Source organism: Eptatretus burgeri, chromosome 12 (genome assembly GCF_056783735.1).
Source record: "Eptatretus burgeri isolate ZD-2024b chromosome 12, Ebu_testis_v1, whole genome shotgun sequence".
Lineage (NCBI taxonomy): Eukaryota > Metazoa > Chordata > Myxini > Myxiniformes > Myxinidae > Eptatretus > Eptatretus burgeri.
The window spans coordinates 51,557,545-51,574,396 of NC_140972.1; the positions used below are offsets into that span (position 1 = coordinate 51,557,545).

The 16,852-nt window shown below is 41.4% G+C and overlaps 1 protein-coding gene across 1 annotated transcript in view; it reads left to right on the forward strand.

Annotated features, from left to right (window-relative positions):
- Positions 1-10,419, forward strand: part of CCT8 (chaperonin containing TCP1 subunit 8) — a 43,295-nt gene extending 32,876 nt beyond the window's left edge. The window contains exons 11-15 of the mRNA XM_085850530.1: positions 3,625-3,740; positions 4,410-4,481; positions 4,654-4,818; positions 7,282-7,401; positions 10,328-10,419. Coding sequence (XP_085706656.1) covers positions 3,625-3,740; positions 4,410-4,481; positions 4,654-4,818; positions 7,282-7,401; positions 10,328-10,405 — 551 coding nt within the window. The 3' untranslated portion in view covers positions 10,406-10,419. The remainder of the gene's footprint in view (positions 1-3,624; positions 3,741-4,409; positions 4,482-4,653; positions 4,819-7,281; positions 7,402-10,327) is intronic.
- Positions 10,420-16,852: the final 6,433 nt, after the last annotated feature.

A 16,852-nucleotide genomic window follows, 5' to 3' on the forward strand; every position in this document is an offset into this window, starting at 1 on the left:
TGCCACCGAAGGTGAAGGAGGTTGTTTTCACCCCTTTGTCTGTCTCTGTTTGTGTGTAGAATATCTCAAAGTTGTGGATGGATCCAGATGAAATTTTGTGGATAGGTTTGTTGTATGACAAGGACAAACTGATTAGATTTTCATGAAGATCCGCTTCCGGTTCTGACTACGAGCATTTTTTTTTGTGATTCTTCACCAGTTAGAGAGATAGAGCTAAACTAATATATAGCACGATATCTCAAAAAGTTGTGCATGGATTCGGATTACATTTGGGGGACAGGTTGGGGGTGTGGCCATTATTAATTTATTCGATTTTGGTGACTATATGAATCCGGATCTGGATACGAGAATTTTTTAATTTTTACAATTACTCTTCATCATTGAGATAGGGCCAGAAACAATATATAGCGTGACATTTCAAAAATGTATTGGGCCCGAGATGTTCTCGTGGATCAGGCATTGTGTGGCGGAGGTATGCACTCTACCGAGTGTCCTAGTTGATTGTAAGCTTACTAACTCGTTTCCCATTCCCTCCTTTCATTCCTCCCTTCATTCATCCCTGACATCATCCCAATTCCATCCCCATCCTCATGTATGTACCTACTCTTGATCCTCAGTTCTCTGTCGTCTTTTAAAGAAGCGTGTGCCCAAAATGTCACTTCGCTTTCTTTACCGAGGCAGGCAGCATACCTCTCAACATTTGTTTGAGAAAATTAATTGCCCTTACAAAGCTACCTTACATATTGCCATCTTGGGGTTGTTCATGATTTGGGGTTTTCTCTCTCTCTACATTTATCTTTGCTTGCCTTTCTTCTGTTTTATTTCGACTTTTTATTTCTCTTCTCTTCCCTTTAATTCTAACTTCTTTTTAACTGTATTTATCACGGTCTCCTCCTTGCCTCCTTGTTCTCAAACTCATTTCTGCAATTGATTTTATTTTCTTCTATCTTTGCCAGCAATAATTAGGGTACCCTGTGAGTACAGGGTACCCTATTGTTTTTCTTCTGTTTATTTATTATTTTTATTTATTCTTTTTCTTTTTCCGCCGGCATTTTGCACCCTTTTTCGCTTTAAAAATCATTTTCTCTGGGATACTAAGTCCGATCGACACAAAATTTTCACCACAGTATGTATCTTTTTTGATAGCACAATCACGTTATAATTATGACGTCATTGGTCATGTGGTGCGGGCGCCATCTTGAAAAAAACGATAAACTTTGGACCTCTGTATCTCAGAAACCCTGCAATGGAAAAATTTTTCGTTTGATACATTTTACTAAGCTCCCTATGGGGAACACGTGTGATTTTTCGTGACGTCATAGGTGAAGCGATATACCGGTGAAAATTCGTCAAGTAGAACGCCATATAGGAAAAATCTGAAAAATTCTGAGCATCATCTACGCCTAAAATCACTGACGAAAATGTTTTTCTTGACGTCATCGATGACGTAATTCGGCCGCCATCTTGTTTTTTAGTGTTTTTTTTTTTTAAATCTTCTTCTCCAGAAGGGCTGGACAGATTAAGGCGAAACTTTACAAGTACATTCCCCCTGATGTCCTCTTTCAAGTTTGTTAATTTGTTGTTGATACGTCACATGGTTTGGCGGCCATCTTGAAAAAACCCTAAAACCTTCAAACATCTTCTTCTCCAGAAGCGCTGGTCCCATGAAGGCGAGATTTCACAAGTATATTCAGGACATGTATGCGATGGAAGTTTGTTAATTTCTAAGTGATAGGTCACATGGTTTGGCCGCCATGTTGGATTTAAGAAAAATATTAAATAATGTTTTCTCTGGTATTTCATAAGCCATCGAAGCGAAAATTTGCAATTGCCTTCCTCCCTCAAGTCTGCATACATGGTAAAAAATTTTTACCTCAGAAGTCACATGGTTTGGCGGCCATCTTGGATAGAAAAATAGACCTTATCCGATTTTCACGAAACTTCACACACTTGTTCGGGTCGACGATGGAAAGCAGAATTTAAATTTATGATATCATAGGTCACAAGGTTCGGCAGCCATCTTGGATTGAAAATGAATAAATTTTAAAAATCTTCTTCTCCAGAAGGGCAAGATAGATAAGACAAAACTTCACACATATATTCCCCATGAGGTCCTTTCTCAAGTTTGTTAATTTGTTCTTGATCGGTCACATGGTTTGGCGGCCATCTTGAAAAAACCCGAAAACCTTCAAACATCTTCTCCAGAAGCGCTGGGCCAATGAAGGGGAGATTTCAGAACTGTATTCGGGACAGGAAGGCGATATAAGTTTGTTAATTTCGAATTGATAAGTCACATGGTTTGGCCGCCATCTTGGATTTAAGAAAAATATTAAATAATGTTTTCTCTGGAACCGCTTAACCAAACGAATCGAAAATTTGTAATTATCATCAAGAGGGCAGTATGCACGCATGGTAAAAATTATGACATCACACGTCACATGGTTTGGCGGCCATCTTGGATAGAAAAACGCACCTTTACCGATTAACACGAAACTTCACAAACGTGTTCCAATACCCAGTTGGAAGCAGAATATAAATTTCTGATGTCATAGGTCACATGGTTCGTCAGCCATCTTGGATTGAAAAACAATATCTTCAAACGTCTTTTTCTCTGAAACGGCTGAACAGATCCAGGGGAAACTCCACCACTATGACCGCCTCTCCATGACGAATAAAAAGTTCTCACCCTCTTTTGAGGTACGACGCAACGTTTGGCAGCCATAGTGGATTGAAGGAAAAATATTAATTAATGTTTACTCTGGAACTACTGCATCAATAAAGATGAAACATCACCTTTATGGTGGAACGCGCATGCGGAATGAGGGTTTGAAATTTCAACGGGATCGGGCCCAGGGTTTGGCAGCCATGTTGGTTTTAAGAAAAATATTAAATAATGTTTTCTCTGGAACTGCTTAACCTGGCGAAGCGAAAATTTGCACTTGTCTCCGATCCTGTTTGCAGATGTGGTGAAAATTATGACGTCACAAGTCACATGGTTTGGCCGCCATCTTGGATTGAAGGATAAATATTAATTAATGTTTACTCTGGAACCGCTGCTTCTGTATATACGAAACTTCACATTTGAAATTGAGCCGACATGCGAAACAAAAGTTTAAAATTTCAACCTGATTGATCACGTGGTTTGGCAGCCAGAATTATTTAATTATTTGAATCTGGTCGCCAGTAATAACGAAATTGAACGTTTTGTGCTGCCTGGTTCGTAACTCGTCTGTTCCGCGCCGTCTCGAAGCAGGCCTGTGTTTGTATCACCATTAAATAATGTTTTCTCTGGCACCGCTTATCCTATCAATGCAAAACTTTGCGACTCTGATTTAAGTCTCATGTTGTATCAGTTGTGTCAAAGGCGGACACTTCTGGGTACCCGGTCATCACTGCCAGCAGTTATAAAGTGGCAGTTCTAGTTTTCATTGTGTTACTATTCATGATTACCTTTGGCTTTGAGTTTGTTTTTTTTTTCACATTTTGTATCAAAAAAACTCTTCTTTTGATAGAGTTAAGGCAGAAACGACACTGGCCATGACTTGTGTAAAAATGTCTATTTTGGAAAATCCGTGTGATGTTCTGTAGAGATGTGATGTCCTCTTCCTTATCTTTTCCTTCTAGGTCCCAATAAAGGTGCAATCTCTACAATCTTGCTCAGGGGATCTACAGAAAATCTTCTGGATGATGTGGAGAGAGCTTTAGATGATGCTATCAATACTTATAAAGTTTTGCTGAAGGTGAATATATGATAAAACAAAAAAATTACCATGAGAAATTTTTTGCAGGCCGGAGGAGGGGATTACAAGTTATATTTGTATGGTGTACTTAAGTTGTACTTTCATCAAACCAATGAAATGCAACCTCTTTTACCTGAAGCCACAAAACCTACATGATTAACCCCAAATTTACTCCCCATGGATTATGAATGCTGATTGTAAACGTTTGCTCTTTCTTTCTAAAATATTGTTACTCACCTGATTGTTTCCGAACCAACGATAACCTGCCATCCCGTTGTTTCCCAGACAAGGTGATTCATCACTGTGTGTGCCGTCCCTCGGATGGACGTTAAACTTGGTGTTCCCATCTGCCGCCATTAGTTGGTGGACGTTAAATATCCCACGGTGTCCTTCACGAAGAGTAGGCGAGCTATTATCGGTACTATGGTGGAATTGTAGATTCCTCTTCGAACTACTGCTTTGAAGTCTATAGCAAACCACCTCGCATAACCCTTGCGGAGAAACTGCTTCGGCAACATCAATGCTCTGTAGCATAGTATGCTGCATCAGAATCGGAACATAATTGTAACATTTTGAGGTTCTGTTGGTTCCTCATCATAAGGTGAATATATGTTTGATTTTTTTTTTGTTGTTGTTGTTGTCGTCATGCGAATGAACATTTTTCCTTAGGATAAACGTTTGCTTCCTGGAGCCGGTGCTACAGAGATGGAACTAGCAAGAGAACTGGAAAGCTTTGGAGAAGTAAGAATGAGTTGTGTAATTTGGAAAGGACTTTTCAGACAAAAACGTTTTTGAAATTGTGTGGTTGGGGAAGTAGCAACAATGCACCCTTGCTGTGCGCTATGTGTTGGCTCTTATACGAGCCTCAACAATGTATACAAAAAAAAGTCTTCTCTCTCTCTCTCTCTCCCAGTCATGTCCCGGACTCCAGCAATACGGAATCGAACGTTTTGCCACTGCTCTGCTGTCTGTTCCTCGTGCCTTGGCCGAAAACACAGGCCTCATGGCGACCCCTATACTTGCTCGGCTACAAGCTGCACACCAGGGTGGCCAGAAAACTGCTGGTGTTGATGTTGAGGTCTGTTCCTAACAGCAGTTTGTATTGGCCATTCTGATGAAACAACATTACCTAACATGGACAAAACCACATTCAATTAACTTTTTGAATAATAATTTTTATCTTTCCAAAACGAAGTTTTTTTTGTAAGATATGTTAGTCAGCTTGTATGTTTTTTTTTTTTTGTTTGTTTGTTTGTCTGTAATTGCGTATAAAAAATTCTGCAGAGCACAGTTATCATCGGAAATTTTTGTAACTTCGCATATCAGAGGCCTATAGAGGTCCCTTTCAGTGCACAAAATTTTGAAGGTCAAGGTCACTTTGTCGCAAATCAGGGGAGTCGACGAAACCCTTATTTTTTGAGTAATTTTGATCGGATCGTCTTCAAATTTCATGGGAATATAGTTCATGGTCTGGCGCTCAGCTGATTAATTTTTGGTGGCGATTGGCCTTGACCTTCATGGTTAGCGCCTGAGGTCAAACATATTTGACCCCAAGGTCAAATTTTCAAGTTTTAGGAACCATATCGTGTGGTACCTCAAATTGAACACCTCGATGAGTGCTTTCTAGATATGTTAAGCTTGAGACATTGTGACGTCATTTGGTGACGTTATGAGGCAAACGCATATTTTTTCACGGTTACTCTGTAGAACGATTCTCATCGGAATCTCTCGTAGGCAGATATTCCTCAAGGAGTCGCTCCTGGTGGATAGCAGCTCTGTTCACCTCAGTGTGACCTTAAAGAAGTCACACGTGGTCACCTTTTGGCAAGATACGGGTCACCCGCAGGGTGACATTGGTTTATTTTATTTTATTTTATACCAAGGTAACTTGGGAAGTGCACCAAGGTAAATTTTTTTTTAGCCCAAGCGAGTGATAATGTTTTTATAACAAAGGGAAGTGCACAAACTTTTTCATAACTTCATTATTTATGTATAACATCTAATATACGTTGTACCAAGTTATCGATATATTTTTTTTTGTCCTTCACTTTATATCTTTCATTGTGACAAAAGGGTTTGTTGAAGCTTTCCACGTAGAATCGATCACCGATATTCTCGACCTCATATAATTATGATGAAATGTCATGTGGGCGCACATGCACACGCCATATAAGGGGCTTTTTGAGAAACGTCTTCTGGTTTCTCTTCCGACGGCACATGTGGCACTGCACCTGCAAGGATATAGATACTGTCTGGAATTGTCTTGTCTTTTCAGTCTTTCATGTATATGTTCCTCTTTGTTCTCATCCATGTAGGCCATGCTCTGCTCTCCCTCCCTTCTTTTACTTTACTCTTTACTAATGTACTATTCTTACTTCTGCCTTACTCACATCTGTGTCTGGCCTCACTGTACCTCCTCATTAACACTAGTCTCTCTGAACGAACTTAACTGCATTCAAGAGTTCCATGGTCCATGAGGCTCTTTTTAAAAAGGGGAAAAGGGCAAAACGAAAAAAAGTCTCCTTCTGCTTGACTCCGTTACAAATTTGGCTTACACCTCTCAAGTCATCTGGCCGTGTGCTCAAAACTAGCAATTATCAGACTGACTGACCAGTGCAGTGGTACTGCATGTGTGTTGCAAATATATTGAGTGAAAACATAGTGCAGAACCTTCTCAACAGAAAACGTTTTGATAATTCCAGATTTTTATGTGCTTTAAAAAAAGATGTTTTGTTCGTCATGTGACAACTGATTTCAGCAAATCTCAAACTCAAAAATAATCTTTTGTGTCATTTTTGGGAAAGGTGTTTCTCATGGCAACTTTGCACGAGTTGTTAACCCTCTTCTATGCACCAAGTAAAGTTATTCATTTATTTTATTTGTGTTGGAGACACTCATGCAGGGTGGTTTGCATGTCGTGCTACCCAGACTTGCAAATACAATTTCCCATTCTGAAAGACTGTGGGATCTTTCACTTCCACCAGCTCATGCTAGCAGATGGGACACCAGGCTTAACGTCCATCTGAGGGACGGTGAGCTTTGTGATGCATCGCCCTGCCTGCGAAGAGCCAATCTGACCGTTTATTGTCGATTCAGGAATTGAACCCAGACCAGACGGTGCAAAGGTAAGTGTGTTGCTGCTGCACCATCATGTCGGATGTATCTGTTTATGTATGATACATAAATACATTGTCTTTGGCTTGAAGAAGCACTGATCTCATGTACGAAGCAAGCCTGGTGTTGGCTTGGTGGTTAGGGTGGTAGCTAGGGATCCTAGGGTCCTGAGTTCAAGCCCTGTTGGCCGTTGAATTAAAATACACCAGGAGGTTGACTCAGCCTCTCATCCTTCCAAGGTCGGCAAAATGAGTACCAGTGTACTGGTAAGGGGGACACTGCATCAGCGGCATAGCTGCGTACCAAGCAATGATGCAACCAGCAGCCACAGGCTGCACTCGATAGAGAGAGATGTACGAAACTTTTTTTTACAATGTTGGTTTCTCGGTTTATATGTTTGACTTTGTGAATTTTTTATGCACTTAAGGGAGACAATGATGGAGTGTGTGATGCTGTGGCAAAGGGACTATTGGATTCATACCTGGTGAAGCAATCTGCTATCAAGCTCGCAACATCCACTGCAACAACTATTTTGCAGATTGACCAGGTAAATCAAATACAATAACATGTGTGGAAGAATTCAGTTCTTCTCTGTCGGTTTCCGAGACCATTTATAAACAGCAAACATGCACATGGAGAAAGAAGGAAAAACAAGACACGAGCAATATCAAACATGACCCTTTTTCTGCTCGAAATGCACACAGCAATCCCCTTTATACTCGTTTGACAGGAAAAACGGGAGGGTGAGACATCTGGCAAGCTTCAACTATGGGAAGGGCTGACGGGCACAAGGCAAAATAACTAAGAACTGCAACACATGGCCACTTTTGGTGGGAGGGGAAGATAGACACACTCGGCACAGTTTGCAGATTCAACGCCAGGTCAGCCTTGAAGAAAGGGTGATGATAAGTTTGGGAGGAAAGGTGGAGAGTGGGTGGAGGGATATATGAGCACAGTGCTTTAAACATGCATTCTCAAAACACCCAGCCTGTTTTCATGCAGCTCGCAAGACCTTTGCCATCAAAAGCCAATGGAGTTATTTAATTTTCCTTGGAAAACAAAGCGTCTGTTGCAATAGCCTTCCGGGAGTTATTTAATTTCCACAAGAAAATGGGGCGGCAGCAAGGCGTTCTTCTCTTCAGCAGCTGGGCAGTTCCATTTAAACATTGGCGATACTAATCTTGGTTATATGTATTTCAGTAAGATCAAAGCACATAAGATTTAGTAAGATACAATTCTACTTTACTTGTGTTTTCATCTTTATCACTATGGAGGTCAAAAGAGTGTTGGGGATGAGGATGATTTACTGACGGTCATTTGACTCCAGTGCAAAAGTAAGACCTTATTACCTCCACCACCAAAGGTGGAGGTGGTTATGTTTTCACCCCTTTCTGTCTGCTTGTCTGTCTGTGTACAGGATATCTCAATGTTGTAGACATATCCAGATGAAATTTTGTGGACAGATTCGGTGTGTGACAAGGACAAGCTGATTAGATTTTAGGGAAGATCTGGATCTGGATCTGACTACGAGACTTTTTTTTCAGTGATACTTCACCACTGAGAGAGAGCGCCAAAAGTGATAGTCCTGTATAGCATGATATTTCAAAAATGTATTGGGCCCGATATGTTCTCGTGGATCAGGTATTACGTGGCAGAGGTATGTGCTCTAATGAGTGCCCTTCTAGTTAGGTCATCTCTACCAAGATGACCTAGTAAAGCCAGACCAAATGTCCGTCCGTCAATTTTTCTTTCCGTTCTTGATGAAACTTAGTATGTGGGTAGAGGTCGATGAGTGTTGCACAACAATATAACTTTTGTCCGGGTTCAAGATCAGGGTCAAGGTCACGAGGTCACGTAAGTTATAAAAATCGCCATTTTCAAAATCTATCTAGTCTGCCATTCTACAAGATATTCGGCAACTGTTTATTGATTATGATAGTAAAAAATATTATCTTGTATCTAACCAAATAGATTTTTGAATTTCCGTCCCGTTTGGCTGCCACGTAACTTGGAAGATGGTCAAAAACACCTCCCAGTACAAAAAACTTTTTACTTCCGATTTTGAAATTTTGTATGTGGGTAGAGGTCGATGAGTGATACCCAACGACATATTTTTTTCCCCGATTCGAGGTCAGGGTCAAGGTCACGAGGTCACGAAAGTTGTGAAAGTCGCCATTTTCAAAACCTATCTCGTCTGTCATCTTAGGAGATATCTGGCAATGGTTCATCGATTATGATAGTAAAAAACATTATAGAGATGACCGTCACCCCCACACGGGGGTAATTTTTTTATAGAGTGTTCAATTAAAAAGTACCAGCAACAAGTGAATATTATTGAAAATAAATGAATATTATAATTTTTTGCTTCCACACATGTATTACTAAGCGCATGTCCGTCCGTCCTTCCATCACATTCTAAGGGGTTCCTGCTGTCGTATACATTGTCCCTTCGGAAAGCTAATTTATTTACTTGCAACAAAAATTTATCTGCTTAATCATAAAATGCAGCTTTTAAAAGCCATTCTTTACGGAATGGAAGAGAAGAAGCAGTTCCAACCGTTGTCCCCAACGACGGCAAAAGTTTAAGTTGATCTATAATTTTAAATTCTCTCATGGACTTTAAAAAAGGTTAATTGTGTTACACTCTTGGTTTCACTCTGAGCCAAAGCTCTGAGCTACTTGTACCACCCACTGCAAAATGGTGGTGCAACATAGGGTGGAAGAGGTTGGATTTGTCTCAAAAGAGGGCAAAATATCACCATTTTATATTGTTACTCCATGACGATCTGTTAAATCGACTTCAATCCATTCAGAGGTTTCACTCGGAGCTTTCAAATGCAGCACGGGAAGCGGCTGCCATATATACTGGATACTACCAAACACACAGACAGACACTACGGTTCATGATATTATGACATACTTGATGCAATAGAAAAAAATATCTATAATGACATACGCAAGGAGCACACAAGCAACAACTTTAACTACACAACCAGCAGCAAGAACTCGAGTTCATTGATCACCATACCCACAGAGTCTTGAGAAAAAAAGGACATATGGAAGATCTACGAGCACTAAATTTGATTAGTTGAGATGACGTGAAATGCTGGGATATTTTGTCCAAGTACTACTAAACGGAATGGTTTTGAAAGTGCCAAAAAGGTGATTTGTGAACTGCAGTGTTCAAATATATAATTCAGTTGAAATAAATCGAGAGCGAAGTCGATGGCATGCTATCACAAATTCCCATGCTTCCCCATGTGTCCCCAATGTTGATAGTATATGCAATCTTGACTGGAATCATCTCTGCGAGTCTGTCAGATCATGTTATTCTCCACTCTTTTGAACATTGAAATGTGTCTTTTTCACGTTAAATTTATTATTTATAGTGTCATGAATTTGAATGCAAAATGATTGTGCTGTGGACACTGGTTATTGTAACTGATTTCCCTCTTCTTTCACCTCTCCTTCAGATTATAATGGCGAAAAAATCTGGCGGTCCCAAGCCAAAGGCCAAAGAGGACTGGGACAAAGATGATCCAACAGATTGATCCAAATCACGAGGTTTGGGAACTGAAGGAGCCCGGGTTCACTGGGAGAATGGTTTACAAAGGATAACATAATAAATCGATAACAATGGCGGTAAGTGACTGTTCCGGGTAGAAGATTGTGTAATGGATGATCGACTTCATCATTCATTTTTCCTTCTCTCTTTTTTTTTTATGCCCACAAGGAAAAAGAAAAAAAAAATGGAAGAAAGTGAATTCCACCTCAGTAGTTTTTGTCTTCAAGTTGTGTATCCTCTCAACTGTTTTTTTTTTTTCTTTCTTTCGTATTTTGCTTCCCACCATTGTACTGTTTGTGACCACGAAAAGTTCGATTAAAACCTGCAAATATTTATGCCTCTTTGCTTCTTTATTTACTCCTTTCATTTTTGTTTTTGAGAAGAAAACGTATTGTTGCGTGTATGGGGTGTGAACTTTTGTTCACCCAACCTGTATGTTCGGGACCTGCTCCTGGATTGGTAAATGGAGATTGGATGAATTTGAAATCACTCGAGGGGAAATTCCATCCATCCATTGGGACCATACTCTGTACAGAGCGTTGGTGCTGCCGAAGCAGTCTCCTGGGCTAATGGGCACAATCCTGGATGGGTTGCCACTCTGCCGCAGGATACCAGCAAGCTGGTACTCATTTTTGCCAACCTCGGAAGGATGACAGGCTGAGTCAACCCCACCTGGTATTAATTCAACAGCCAAGCGGGATTTGAACTCTGGTCCCTCGGATCTCCAGCCCACCACTCAGGCCATTAAGCTAACACCAGGCATAAGGGGAAATTAAAGAGCAGGTTGCGGGTCACCAAACATGTTCTGAAAATTTATCAATATGATTATATGTGCGTTAAATAGTTCGACGCAAACTACTGTGGTTGCCGAGCAATTGGGAGAATTTATGAAATTTAACTCCGAAGTTTTTATTTCTCGAGGCTGTTGGAAAAAAAAACAGCCGTGTGCACATATATGGATGATGATGTCACGTTCTCCAAAACAAAGCGGAAGCTCACTCGCTCATTGAAAAAGTGTCCAGTTCAGCGGGCTGTTCTTTCGCTTTTTTGAGCTTGCAACTGTCTATATTGTTACGAATTTGGGAATTCGATTGCACACAACATTCAGGTTCCTTTAGTCAGCTATGTCGATAAGTGCTTGTTCCCGAGATAGCTCACATTCCATTGTTTAAATGTTCAGAAATCGATTAGATGCGCTGCGGATCGATTTAATAGTTGGGGAACAAGCAATGGAGATATCCCTCCCCCTCTTCTGCGAAGAGGAAGAAGAACCCTGCCGTCCCGTGACTCGCGATGGTTGAGCGGGGGTGGGGGGGGGATGGATCACGAGGGCATGAGTCATGCCGGGCGTCGGGTAAGGGGGGCGGAGAAGAATAAGGACGAGATCCTTTCTTTGTTCTTGTTGTAGTAAGCTTTTTGCTTCGGCAGAGAGTAGTCGCTCAGACCTTCGGGTCCTGTTTGGCTTGGGTTAGGCTTTTAGCCTTCGGAAGCTTTTTGCTTCGGCTGGCTCAGTGAGCTTCGGCTGCGGCCTGGCTCGGGAGGAGGCTTTTTGCTTTGGTGGTTCAGTGGGCCTTCGGCTTCTGTTTGGCTCGAGAGCTTTTTGCTTCGAGCTGCTTTGTTTGGAAGAGAGTTGAGCTGGTCGCTCGGCTCGAGCTGCGAGTGGTGGCTACTTCTTGGTTCGTGGAGCTCTTTGTTCTCCATTTTGGTTCCTGGCTTGGTGCGACTCATCGATCTCTTCTTGGAGGTGGTTCCTTGGGGGAAGCGGCGCATCGACGGGAAGGATCGGTGCATCGACGGGAAGGATCTGCCCCTCGTCTCACCAGCACATGTTGAGAAACGCGGGAGGATTCGTGGGAGCTCGGGAAGGATCGTGGCTCACGGCGATTAGATCCAGCTCGCTCTCGCTGGAGCCCGGGTCCAAACAACTTGAAGACCACACGATGTGGAGAGGTTCGAGATAGGTTCTGGGTTTCAGCTCACCTGTCCTCCTAGCTGGAGCTCGTTATTAAAGGCCTCTGCCACCATTTCTTGGGTGTGTGTGTGCGTACGTGTGTCTGTGCGCCTGTCTAATAATTAGGAAATTATTAAGTGCTTCGTGTGCTGTAAATGTTTGCATCGCATTTCGTATAGACGGTCGTAGTTCTTTTGTCATGCTTTTGTTGCTTGTATAATTGCATGCGTGTTTTGCCTTGTTTAATTACATATGTGTTTTATTTTAATAAATATCCTTGTGTGAATGTAAACTGTTCGTTGCGTCCTCTTCCCTTAATTGAACTGCCATCTTGCGCTCGGAATATAGTTGGTTTTTAAATAGCTGGTAAAGTGATTGGCTTCGACGGTACTACGCGGTAATACCCTGTTCGGTTATCCCAAAAGGAAGCGAGCTGCTTAAGCGGCTCGTTTCCAAGCTGTCCCATTGAGGTACAATACCTGCGCAAATAATTAGGTAAATCGAAGATTTGGAGATCGGACCCTGTAGCGCGGGTAGAGTGCGGACAAGGTTGTGGTGTGGTTACAAACACACCCGTGGCTGGTTTCCGGCGTTGATCCGGAAAGCCGCGACTGGATTCTCAGTTCGGTGGGCGAAGCGACCGCTATTGGTTAGACGCGGTCGTTCGCACGCTGACGGGCGGGAAATCTACAACAATATTATCCTTTTTTATTTTGAATTATTGTAGAACAAAGTTATTTTGATATTTGTACATCATGCCTCGTACGTGTGTCGTCATGTTTTGCGAAAATGGCTGGAAAACGAGTAATCGCTCCCGAAAGAATCAAACATTTGCTGGCAGCGGATAAGATTTGTACAAACAAAACAAGTGAATTTCCCCCCCAAAGAAAACTGGTAAAGAGGACCCTTTCGATAGACTTTCATTTGTGGTGACCATTTCACAGCTGAGGATTACAAAGGCAACGCAATGAGTGAGCTTGGTTTCAAAACAACTGCTCAAGTGAGACTGAAGGGTGATGCTGTGCCCACCATTCAGCCTTCTCCTCCTCAACTGGCTCCTGCTTCATCTTCTCACACTGTCACCTACAATTATTCGCAATTTAGTTTTAATGACCAATTATTCAATTGGTGCCAACGTATTTTTCCTTTTCGTAATATCCTCGCAAGGAAAAACACAAAGAAGAGAAGAGAAAAAAAAACTTTCAAACAACCCCAGGCCGTTCCTTCGCTCTTGTAAACGACGACTGGATTGGGGCATTGTGTTTATAAATGCGCATAAAAAAATCGAGAAATTATTAGAATACATAATCCTGAAGTCCATAAGTTGTGGCCTGTAATGGGGAACGCTGCTGAGAATCTCTTCCCCATCGGCCACGCCTACGCAGCAACGTGTCTTGTCATTGGTTGGTAAATAAATGGCCATAACTTGGGAAGCACTTGTCCGATTAATATCGGACCTTGAAAAGGCACATCCACAGGTCCCAGCAATATACCTGGCAAGTTTCAATTAGATTGGACCAGTGGTTGTTGAGAAACAGCTGTCAGACACAAAGAATGCTGGAATTATAGATATCATAACAATCTCTTGAAAATTGTGGTTTGTTCTGACTGTTCACTTTCACTGGGGTCAAGCTCAGCTGTCAGACTTCAACACCAAGGCTATATAGCCTATATAGTATAATATATTTGGATCCATTATTGATTCATTCTATTTCTGACAAGAGGGTTGGTGGTGGTCATATGGCAGCTTAGCTATTATTTCTTGAAGCACCACTCTGTCGCTGATGCAGTGCCCCTCTACCAGTACACACACTGGAACTGGTACTCATTTTGCTGACCTCGGAAGGCTGACAGGCTGAGTCAACCCCCTGGTGTATTAATTCAGTGGCCGATGGGGCTTGAACTCAGGACCCGAGGATCCTTAATTCAGCGGCCGACGGGGCTTGAACTCAGGACCACGAGGATCCTTAATTCAGCGGCCGACGGGGCTTGAACTCAGGACCACTAGGATCCCAAGCCACCACCCTAACCACTGAGCCAACACCAGGCTACTGGAGGATTGAAAAAAATCTATTATATCAAGTGACAGACGACTCAAACTTTATATTATTTTATACATCAAACAAGAAAATGAAAATCTACAAACCAATCTGTCTGGTGGAGTCTGTCAGTGTGAACTGCCGGACAGTCAGTCCTGCCACTTGTACACGAAATAGGCCGTTTTCTTGCACTTGCAAGTGGATCAAATTTATATGGCTCAGAGCCAGAAACTCCATAGTATAAATTCCCATCATCCTCCGACTTTCCTTAACAATATCGGAATGAACACACTCGATTTCATCGCCGCTGAAATCACTCTCTAATTCACATCTCACCATTGTTCACACGCTGTTTCCGAATGTTCACAAAGTTTTCAGAGAACGTGACGTCACAGCATCTTCGGTAAATTCCGGTCTGTTTTTCGATCACTGATAAAAGTTTTGATTTAAAAGTTAATTTTAGCATATTTTGAGTTTCAAATGTAAGAAAATAATTGCCCAACGATTATTAATGTGATTACAACCTTCGAATCACGCAGTCATCAGTGACCAAAAACCTGCTCTTTAAACCCCACATTTCCCCCAAAGACTTCTTACTGTTATATTGGGATAATATGGCAGTAACATAAAACATCTCCACACTATTGATTTAACAGCAAAATAATTGTGACAATAAAACAAAGTCACAAACTGGGAAACCATTGTTGATCCAAATCTATTTTTTTCAAAAATCAGTTACTTGGTCAATGAGGTCTTTGTAGCTCAACAGAGTGCTCTTCACGAGGAGCTGGTGCCCCAGCATCACATCTATATCTCCTGGATTATGTGGAATCTCAAGCTCAACATTGAGATCGACCACGATGAGGCTGAAGCACAAGGTCTTGCTTTCACATCAGTCATGTCGGTGGTCTCCGTTTTTGTTTTGTTTTGACCACTTCTCTGATATTGCTCTCTCTCAGCTCTCTCATTCCTCTGCCTCTACCTCTGGGCTCTGGGATGCATGTGTTCTAACTTGCTCTTGATTAAACTTACATCCAGGCTGATTGCACACCTCAACTCCCTTGTTCCTCACTCCTGTTTATGTAACTGCCTTCCAGAGGATTTTCTTTCCCACTTGGCTTCAGTGCACTGCTACATGTCATCCCCCATTCTGATCCATAATCTTTTTAACCCACATTAACCCAACCCTCTTACTTATTGGTTTTAGTGCTTCCTTGTATAATGGATGATGAACTTCATCATTAATTTTTCTATTGGTTTTAGTGCTTCCTTTCCTTCTCTCCCTTCGTTGTTGATTTATCACCTTGCTTGTTATGCCCAATTGTTGCCCTGTGACCCCCACTGTCAATTTTACCTTGCTCTTCCATGAGAGAAAAAAAATAGCACAGCAATATCAATCGATTACACAGTCACTCGGTCTCTGTACCACGAGTCCTGCATTGAGATAGATCTCGGTCTCAGCACCATGAGCCCTGCATTGAGATGGATCTCGGTCTCGACACAATGAGCCCTGCATTGAGATGGATCTCGGTCTCTGTACCCCGAGTCCTGCATTGAGATAGATCTCGGTCTCAACACCATGAGCCCTGCATTGAGATGGATCTCGGTCTTGGCACCGAGTCCGAGTGTTTGGTACTTGTCCGAGTGTTGACCAGAAGAGCGCACATTAGGGTCCGCACAATGTTTTTCTGCATTTTTGTGATCACCAGACCATCTAAATGAATATTCCCATTGATGCCCCTCTGGCACCCTTGGGCATTTTTGTCGAAACCCATTAATATGTAAATTAGCGGTGGCCATTGTCAAAATTACTATTTTTCTTCATATCTCCAAAAGTAAGCATCCAAACAGCCTGGTTGAGGTGTCTACACCCATGTTTTTTAGGGTCACTGATCATGATAAACCCACTTAAAATTTAATAACATTTAAATTTAGCTCATTAATATGCAAATTAGCAGTCACCATTATTGAAAATGTAGATAAATAGACATATACATAGAAAAAAAAACACTTCAGTCTTTGTGAATATCAATCACTTTATTATTCATACAGATTCAACAATATGCAATGAAAGCAGCTAACAACATGAACAAAAGATGTTCCTGTGTAAATCAAATGTTCATATATATATATATATATATATATATATATATATATATATATATATATATATATATATATATATATATATATATATATATATATATATATATATATATATATATATATATATATATATATATATCTCTTCTCTTCTTCTTCTTTCGGCTGCTCCAGTTAGGGGTCGCCACAGCGGATCATCCGTATGATCCACATAGTGATTTGGCACATGTTTTACGCCGGATGCCCTTCCTGACGCAACCCTGGTCACCTCTTACGACACAGGGATATGGTACACCTATTTTAACCAGGGTATACACCGGCCCAGTATACTGGTACTCAT